We start from the raw sequence: 9,809 nt of genomic DNA, 5'->3' as shown, positions 1-9,809 counted from the left end.
TCACGAAGTCCAATATTCGGATATATTGAGTCAAAATAATTTCTTAACCCGTTGCGTAAAATAGCATTTGGGTTCCCCGCAATATATGCGTCAAAGTAAACACATCGTAACTTATGGGTTTCCCAATGTGATATCCCCCATCTTTCAAACGAAAGTCTCTTATAAACCAAGACATTCTTGGAACGTTCTTCGAATGTCTTACAAACTGATCTCGCCTTAAATAGTTGTGCCGAAGAATTCTGGCCGACTCTAGACAAGATTTCATCAATCATGTCTCCGGGTAGGTCTCTTAAAATATTGGGTTGTCTATCCATTTTGTATTTTTAAACTGTAAAATAGACAAGAGTTAGATTCATAAAAAAAAATACTTATTAATACAAGCAATTTTTACATATATCATAAAGCATAAGAACACTATATTCCATATATTACACCACACGAATACAACTATCTTATTCCGACTCGCTCGTTTCTTCTTCTTCGGTTTTGGTTCGTTTTGCCAAGTTTCTAGGGATATATGATGTTCCCCTAATACGAACCGTCGTTGTCCACATTGGTTTAGAAAAACCTGGTGGTTTAGAGGTTCCCGGGTCATTGTTACAACTTAAGGACTTCGGGGGTTGACGATACATATAAAGTTCATCGGGGTTGGAATTAGATTTCTCTATTTTTATGCCCTTTCCCTTATTATTTTCTTTTGCCTTTTTAAATTCAGTTGGGGTAATTTCTATAACATCATCGGAATTCTCTTCGGAATCCGATTCATCGGAGAATTGGTAATCCTCCCAATATTTTGCTTCCTTGGCGGAAACACCATTGACCATAATTAACTTTGGTCGGTTGGTTGAGGATTTTCTTTTACTTAACCGTTTTATTATTTCCCCCACCGGTTCTATTTCTTCATCCGGTTCCGATTCTTCTTCCGGTTCCGATTCTTCTTCCGGTTCCGACTCTTCTTCCGGTTCCTCTTCGGGAACTTGTGAATCAGTCCACAAATTATTCCAATTTACATTTGACTCTTCATTATTATTAGGTGAGTCAATGGGACTTGTTCTAGAGGTAGACATCTATCACATAATATCAAACACGTTAAGAGATTAATATATCACATAATATTCATATGTTAAAAATATATAGTTTCCAACAAAAATGTTAAGCAATCATTTTTAAAGAAAACACGGTCGAAGTCCAGACTCACTAATGCATCCTAACAAACTCGATAAGACACACTAATGCAAATTTTCTGGTTCTCTAAGACCAACGCTCGGATACCAACTGAAATGTCCCGTTCTTATTGATTAAAAACGTTCCATATTAATTGATTTCGTTGCGAGGTTTTGACCTCTATATGAGACGTTTTTCAAAGACTGCATTCATTTTTAAACAAACCATAACCTTTATTTCATCAATAAAGGTTTAAAAAGCTTTACGTAGATTATCAAATAATGATAATCTAATATATCCTGTTTACACACGACCATTACATAATGGTTTACAATACAAATATGTTACAACAAAATAAGTTTCTTGAATGCAGTTTTTACACAATATCATACAAGCATGGACTCCAAATCTTGTCCTTATTTAAGTATGCGACAGCGGAAGCTCTTAATAATCACCTGAGAATAAACATGCTTAAAACGTCAACAAAAATGTTGGTGAGTTATAGGTTTAACCTATATATATCAAATCGTAACAATAGACCACAAGATTTCATATTTCAATACACATCCCATACATAGAGATAAAAATCATTCATATGGTGAACACCTGGTAACCGACAATAACAAGATGCATATATAAGAATATCCCCATCATTCCGGGACACCCTTCGGATATGATATGAATTTCGAAGTACTAAAGCATCCGGTACTTTGGATGGGGTTTGTTAGGCCCAATAGATCTATCTTTAGGATTAGCGTCAATTAGGGTGTCTGTTCCCTAATTCTTAGATTACCAGACTTAATAAAAAGGGGCATATTCGATTTCGATAATTCAACCATAGAATGTAGTTTCACGTACTTGTGTCTATTTTGTAAATCATTTATAAAACCTGCATGTATTCTCATCCCAAAAATATTAGATTTTAAAAGTGGGACTATAACTCACTTTCACAAATTTTTACTTCGTCGGGAAGTAAGACTTGGCCACTGGTTGATTCACGAACCTATAACAATATATACATATATATCAAAGTATGTTCAAAATATATTTACAACACTTTTAATATATTTTGATGTTTTAAGTTTATTAAGTCAGCTGTCCTCGTTAGTAACCTACAACTAGTTGTCCACAGTTAGATGTACAGAAATAAATCGATAAATATTATCTTGAATCAATCCACGACCCAGTGTATACGTATCTCAGTATTGATCACAACTCAAACTATATATATTTTGGAATCAACCTCAACCCTGTATAGCTAACTCCAACATTCACATATAGAGTGTCTATGGTTGTTCCGAAATATATATAGATGTGTCGACATGATAGGTCGAAACATTGTATACGTGTCTATGGTATCTCAAGATTACATAATATATAATACAAGTTGATTAAGTTATGGTTGGAATAGATTTGTTACCAATTTTCACGTAGCTAAAATGAGAAAAATTATCCAATCTTGTTTTACCCATAACTTCTTCATTTTAAATCCGTTTTGAGTGAATCAAATTGCTATGGTTTCATATTGAACTCTATTTTATGAATCTAAACAAAAAAAGTATAGGTTTCTAGTCGGAAAAATAAGTTACAAGTCGTTTTTGTAAAGGTAGTCATTTCAGTCGAAAGAACGACGTCTAGATGACCATTTTAGAAAACATACTTCCACTTTGAGTTTAACCATAATTTTTGGATATAGTTTCATGTTCATAATAAAAATCATTTTCTCAGAATAACAACTTTTAAATCAAAGTTTATCATAGTTTTTAATTAACTAACCCAAAACAGCCCGCGGTGTTACTACGACGGCGTAAATCCGGTTTTACGGTGTTTTTCGTGTTTCCAGGTTTTAAATCATTAAGTTAGCATATCATATAGATATAGAACATGTGTTTAGTTGATTTTAAAAGTCAAGTTAGAAGGATTAACTTTTGTTTGCGAACAAGTTTAGAATTAACTAAACTATGTTCTAGTGATTACAAGTTTAAACCTTCGAATAAGATAGCTTTATATGTATGAATCGAATGATGTTATGAACATCATTACTACCTTAAGTTCCTTGGATGAACCTACTGGAAAAGAGAAAAATGGATCTAGCTTCAATGGATCCTTGGATGGCTCAAAGTTCTTGAAGCAAAATCATGACACGAAAACAAGTTCAAGTAAGATCATCACTTGAAATAAGATTGTTATAGTTATAGAAATTGAACCAAAGTTTGAATATGATTATTACCTTGTATTAGAATGATAACCTACTGTAAGAAACAAAGATTTCTTGAGGTTGGATGATCACCTTACAAGATTGGAAGTGAGCTAGCAAACTTGAAAGTATTCTTGATTTTATGAAACTAGAACTTTTGGAATTTATGAAGAACACTTAGAACTTGAAGATAGAACTTGAGAGAGTTCAATTAGATGAATAAAATTGAAGAATGAAAGTGTTTGTAGGTGTTTTTGGTCGTTGGTGTATGGATTAGATATAAAGGATATGTAATTTTGTTTTCATGTAAATAAGTCATGAATGATTACTCATATTTTTGTAATCTTATGAGATATTTCATGCTAGTTGCCAAATGATGGTTCCCACATGTGTTAGGTGACTCACATGGGCTGCTAAGAGCTGATCATTGGAGTGTATATACCAATAGTACATACATCTAAAAGCTGTGTATTGTACGAGTACGAATACGGGTGCATACGAGTAGAATTGTTGATGAAACTGAACGAGAATGTAATTGTAAGCATTTTTGTTAAGTAGAAGTATTTTGATAAGTGTATTGAAGTCTTTCAAAAGTGTATAAATACATATTAAAACACTACATGTATATACATTTTAACTGAGTCGTTAAGTCATCGTTAGTCGTTACATGTAAGTGTTGTTTTGAAACCTTTAGGTTAACGATCTTGTTAAATGTTGTTAACCCAATGTTTATAATAACAAAAGAGATTTTAAATTATTATATTATCATGATATTATGATGTACGAATATCTCTTAATATGATATATATACATTAAATGTCGTTACAACGATAAACGTTACATATATGTCTCGTTTCAAAATCATTAAGTTAGTAGTCTTGTTTTTACATATGTAGTTCATTGTTAATATAATTAATGATATGTTTACTTATCATAATATCATGTTAACTATATATATAACCATATATATGTCATCATATAGTTTTTTTACAAGTTTTAACGTTCGTGAATCACCGGTCAACTTGGGTGGTCAATTGTCTATATGAAACCTATTTCAATTAATCAAGTCTTAACAAGTTTGATTGCTTAACATGTTGGAAACATTTAATCATGTAAACATCAATCTCAATTAATATATATAAACATGGAAAAGTTCGGGTCACTACAATGACATCATCAGCCACGAAATAATTTTACAAACTAAACGTAATAAAATATATTGAAAACCGAACCCGGACACGAAACGAGGGTCGAAAACTAGTTACAACAATTTTACATTGGGTCAGTTGACTTGGCTTATAACGGAGTATTCTTTTTCCCCAAAACAAAACCGAGGTTTTTAGGGTTTTATAAAATCAATCGATCAGGGAGCGACTTGTTGAACAATCAAGAATGAATCCATTGACATTAGTGAAACGAATACAAAACATAAATTCAAAAGAAGCATCATTAGGTATTTCAGAAGATGCTTCATGGCATGCTAAATACAAAGATTCTGCTTATGTTTATGTTGGTGGTATCCCTTTTGATCTTACTGAAGGCGACCTTCTTGCTGTTTTTGCACAGTAACTCCACTTTACTCTACTCTTCCTTATTAATTTAATCATATTATTATTAGTTTCTTGATTTGTTCATGTAAAGTTGTGATTTTTATTGTTATCTTGTTATTGATGTCAATTATGTTGATCACCCACATCCCGAATTAGGGCAAACCTGTTATTTCAAGATTAAGGGGGAGTTTGTTTCTCTGTGTTAAAATAAACTAGGGTATGAGTTTGATAATAGGGTTGAATAAGATTATGAATTGGTTATATATAAACACTAAAAATGTACAATACATACAATAGTAACAGTGTAATAGTTGAATAAATTAATTAAGTAAACAATTAATTTTTAGTGAAATTAGCAATTCTTAGTTCAAATCTTGATGAAACTAAACTGATTCAATAATACATTATGCCCCATGTATTCAGTTGTTACTTGTTACTCTTCATGTGTGAATGTGGAATTTTGTTGTTTTAAATCAAATATGCTGTTGTGATATGGGGATTCTCCATACAGTTGTTTGTGGCTTGTAAATTCGTAATGTCGATGTTGTTTTTCTTCAAGGAGAATAAGAATATAAGCCTAAGCTAACGAATGCACTAATCTTTTATAGACGCTTGTATGCATAGACCCGTTTTTATAACTTAGTGTTATAATATAATTTTTTATTTTGATTTGATGAATAGAAGCATGTGTTGCATTGTAGACGGTATTACATTAGTTTATTGTGCTTGCTAGTTTAAATTTAAAACATTATGAAAGTAGATTATAATTGTAATTCAATACGAACTTTTGAACATTTAGGTATGGTGAGATTGTTGATGTCAACCTGGTTAGAGATAAAGGCACGGGTAAATCAAAAGGCTTTGCCTTTGTTGCATATGAGGATCAGAGAAGTACTATTCTTGCAGTTGGTTAGTGTCTTTATCTATCTGAGTTCTTATTATCTAGATCAGTTTATTGTACTTGGTGGCTAAATGGTTGGGTCGGGTAACGAGTCAAACGGGTCCTGTTGGGTTGACCCAAAAGCCTTTCGATTCTAACACAAATACAAATTTTTTATCTCTATATTATTTTAACAACAAAATAACTATTTGAATAACATTATTTAGGAGGCTAGGCAGTGGGCAAATTTTGACCTGTCAATATCAATTTGACCCATTTTCTTTTAAGGCTTTTTGAACCCATTTGATCTATTATAGATTTGATGTAATCCGAATTGACCCGTTTACAAGTGTTTGGGTTGTTGCTGCTACGGTTTTCTCCATGTGATAACTCGGGAACTAAATAAAGTGTTGATTGTTACAGATAATCTGAACGGTGCACAAGTTTTGGGTCGTACAATAAGAGTTGATCATGTTGATAAATACAAAAAGAAAGAAGAAGAAGATGAAGAGGCAGAGCAGGAGAAAAGGGAGGCACGAGGTGTCTGTCGTGCTTTTCAAAGAGGTAATTGTACGTATGGAGCTGGATGCAAATTCTCTCATAATGAGCAAGTAAGTTAATCATAAAACTTTAACAAGGTGATACAATATACAGAGTATTTCATTATATGCATTTAACTTATATAATAATTAATTAATGATTTTGAATTTGAAATCAGAGAGCTGCAAACACTGGGTGGGGTGCGAAAGATGCTGAAAACTCAAGATGGGAGAATGACAAGTATAAAGGTCCACCAAGGGGACAAGGCCCCTCAAATCGGGTCCCAGATTCAAGAAGTTCAAGAGATGAAGACACGAGAAGCAGATTTAAAGTGGACAAGAAAGGCGAGGATTTAAAAGGGAATGTGAAAAAACCACCCAGGTTTGATCCTGAAGATCATGATCGAAGGATGGAAAAAAGTTCGAAACGTGATTCAGGATCCTATCGAAGAGAATATCGTGAAGAATCTTATCAAAGAAAGGATCGAGAATACGATTCTCGTGACCACCAAAGGAAGGATGAAGACCGCCGAGATATATCACAAAGACGATGAATGTCAAGTGTTGATAACTGGTTAATTGGAGGGCACAAGTTGCTATTGTTTTAGATTTGTAACTACTTTGGTTTCTTGTTTTTAGATTTGATATTTTAACATGTTGTTTTGAGCTTGTGTTGTTATTGTACTTTTGCTTCTTGTTAGTAGTCTGTTTAATTTATCATTAGTTTATCTCTAAGATTCATAGTTCTATTTTCACATTTAATTTTACTTCATCTCATTATTTTGTTAATTTTACTTCATCTCATAATTAGAATTTTAGAAAGTTTTTGGCATGATTGATTTGATGTTATTTGATATTGCACTATATGTTGTACCGTCCGTGCGGGGTGGAGACAGAAGGGCTCAACGTTGATGGACATGCTAGGTTCAATTGCTATTGTGATGGACATTATAAGTTCAAGCGACGTATGTGTTGCGTCGGGAGGAATGTACAGTGTGCCGAAAGCAAAGAGCTATCGGTAAACTCTAGTATGATTAATTAGGGTTGCAGACAATGCTGGGTCACCGGTCCTCTTGTAATGATCGGATTATCTCTATACTTGTTGGATGTGTTGTGCTTGGATTGTTTAATGCTATATGTTGGATTTTTCATTCACTTACCTTTGTGTTAATCTCCAACATTTTCTTCTCTGCACGTTGAGATGTTTTATGTTGTGAGTGTTCTGTGTGTCACCTCTCACTCTGATCTATTGTAGCGAGCCTAGATGTCTTGTTTTACTAGATGTCTTGTTTTACTTACGCTGGTTTGTATAGTAGTTATGGAATGATTACTTTTGATTAAATGACATGATTTGCGTTGTAAAATATCGATAACGTCATTCAAAAAAATAAATAAAAAATAGTAGTTATGGATAGCCCATAGGCCATATCCCCAACACCTCGATTAATTTGATTGAACCGAGTATAGAGCCTATCCGTAGCAACACTCTTCCCTAAGGTAAATTATACTTCCATCAGTTTTTATCACAAAACGCTTGTCGTCTACGGTCTACCTTGATATTATGATGAGGTACCTTTGGTTTCTTTGTTTTGATAGTGTTTATTTTTATTTTTATGAAAGTTCATTTACTTTATATAAGCTTCGTTTTTTTGAAAAAAAAAAAAAAAAAGTACTTTAATATCTCAATTCCGATCACAAATCTCGTAACTTATGAGGCTTTATTACAACCCGGCAACGAAACCTGCCACCCAACAATAAGTCATCAATTTACATATATACAACTGGGTTATGTGGTTTGGACCAAAGTAACTTTAGTTGGACCAACAAAAGCTCGTTATTTGCAAAAAAGTGAATTAGACCACTCCCTATGGTTCGTTACCCGCTCATTACCCGTAGTTACTCGTATTGAACCATAGGCACGGCTTAGTTACTCGCATTAGTTACCCGCACTCACCATGGATTTAATGGAAGAGTTGGTTAGTTATAGGAATTGTGGGTCCCAATGGCTTTTTATTGTCGGACTTGATGCTTTATTGCTTGTACGTTGTATATTAAGAGGAGTATTATTTTAACTATGATAGGGAGTGTTTAGTTATGAGTTGGATCGAAATCAGGAGTGTTCCGGCTATGTTTGTGTCGAACCAGAACATACATAAAGTGGCGAGTTTGTTTGGGGAGATATTGTATGTGTTTAATTCTTCCTCACAACTAGGTAACATTGGTTCGCTTTTTGCTTTCGTTAGTTCTAAACGCGTGAAACATATCCACGAATTAGTTACCGCTAGACAGGATGATGTTGGAGGGTCCACGTTTCAGGTTTGGGTTAACGAAGTGGGTTATTCGAGTAATGTTAGCGAGTTTGTTGATAATTGCTTCTCGACAAATTTGTTGGCAGAAGCCAATAAGGTGATTAGGTTTGGGTCTTTTCGACGGGTTTTAATTTCAGTAAATAGCTCGCCCTCGTCGAATGTTTCTGCGATCAGATCGGAGTTTGCTGGTGGTTCACAAAGGGTTGACAACGGGTTGGATGTTGAGAAGGAGATGGTCGAGGCGGTTGTGAGGGCTTTGGGGGTCTTTGATGCTTCTGTGGCCGATGATGTTTTAAATAGGGAACAACTTGTGCAGGATAAGGGAACAGTTAAGAATTCTTTGGGGGATATTTCGGTTTTGGACAACGGCAACTCGAGCTGTGCTAATATGGGGACTAGCTCATATTCGCTTGATTTGGTAGGCTCAAAGCTTGACGGGTTAAGTACGAGTCATGTTTCTAAGAAGAGAAGATTTGAGGACGTCTCGAAACCGGTTGAGGGTGATGAGTTCAATTGTGAATTGCTTGATAACTTGGCGAAAGTGGCTACGGGGAATAGTGAGGGTCGAAAATTTTGCATTTGTGCTAATAAACTTTGCAAAGGTCATTGTAGGGGTTGGCACGTCCATTCTAGTAAGTTTCGAGTTAATGGGGTTAAAAAGCTTGATTCGAAGAGTATGGCAAAAGGGAAAGGTAAGGTTAAGGATAAGAGAGTAAAGGGTGGTGGTTTGTGTTTGAGGGATTCTAGTGTCGATGAGGATTCCGAAGGTGAAAAAGATATTCATTCTTTCGTAAGTGTAAAGGGGACGCGGATTGGGGCGGGGGCGGGAAAAGTGTTTGAAGGTGTAGGTTTTTTTGACGAATTTAGGAATGGTGGTTTTAATTCGGACGGGATTGGAATCGAGTCTACCTTTAAGTTCAAGACGAACGCGGAAGATGGCACGTGATTGGGATCTCACTTTCGTTTTTAGTTTGGTTTAGTTCTAGTTTTGTTTGTCTTTGTTGTTGTTTTTGGTTTTTCACGTTAAGGCTCGGTTTTTAGTTAGCTTTTAGGATTGTTTAATGTCTTCGAGCCTTTCTCATGGTGTTACTTTTGTATCTCGGTTTTTATATTCGTATTTGTTCTTTTGCCAAAAAAAATAAAAAATAAATGAGTTAGTTATAGGATATT

General features: G+C 34.3%; 2 protein-coding genes across 2 annotated transcripts; both read left to right on the top strand.

Annotated features, from left to right (window-relative positions):
- The first annotated feature begins 4,697 nt into the window (after nucleotides 1-4,697).
- On the top strand, nucleotides 4,698-7,099 carry LOC139899015 (zinc finger CCCH domain-containing protein 25). Its single transcript, XM_071881823.1, has 4 exons — nucleotides 4,698-4,926; nucleotides 5,711-5,820; nucleotides 6,215-6,402; nucleotides 6,510-7,099. The coding sequence occupies exons 1-4, from the start codon at nucleotides 4,754-4,756 to the stop codon at nucleotides 6,882-6,884; spliced, it is 846 nt and encodes a 281-aa protein (XP_071737924.1). The 5' UTR covers nucleotides 4,698-4,753; the 3' UTR covers nucleotides 6,885-7,099.
- A 1,316-nt stretch (nucleotides 7,100-8,415) lies between these two features.
- Nucleotides 8,416-9,585, top strand: LOC139902342 (uncharacterized). Its single transcript, XM_071884981.1, has 2 exons — nucleotides 8,416-9,433; nucleotides 9,482-9,585. The coding sequence occupies exons 1-2, from the start codon at nucleotides 8,425-8,427 to the stop codon at nucleotides 9,583-9,585; spliced, it is 1,113 nt and encodes a 370-aa protein (XP_071741082.1). The 5' UTR covers nucleotides 8,416-8,424.
- Nucleotides 9,586-9,809: the final 224 nt, after the last annotated feature.

The sequence above is a fragment of the Rutidosis leptorrhynchoides genome, chromosome 3, assembly GCF_046630445.1.
Source record: "Rutidosis leptorrhynchoides isolate AG116_Rl617_1_P2 chromosome 3, CSIRO_AGI_Rlap_v1, whole genome shotgun sequence".
Lineage (NCBI taxonomy): Eukaryota > Viridiplantae > Streptophyta > Magnoliopsida > Asterales > Asteraceae > Rutidosis > Rutidosis leptorrhynchoides.
The sequence above is the reverse complement of the archived record's forward strand: the minus strand, read 5'-3'. Positions and strand labels throughout refer to the sequence as shown.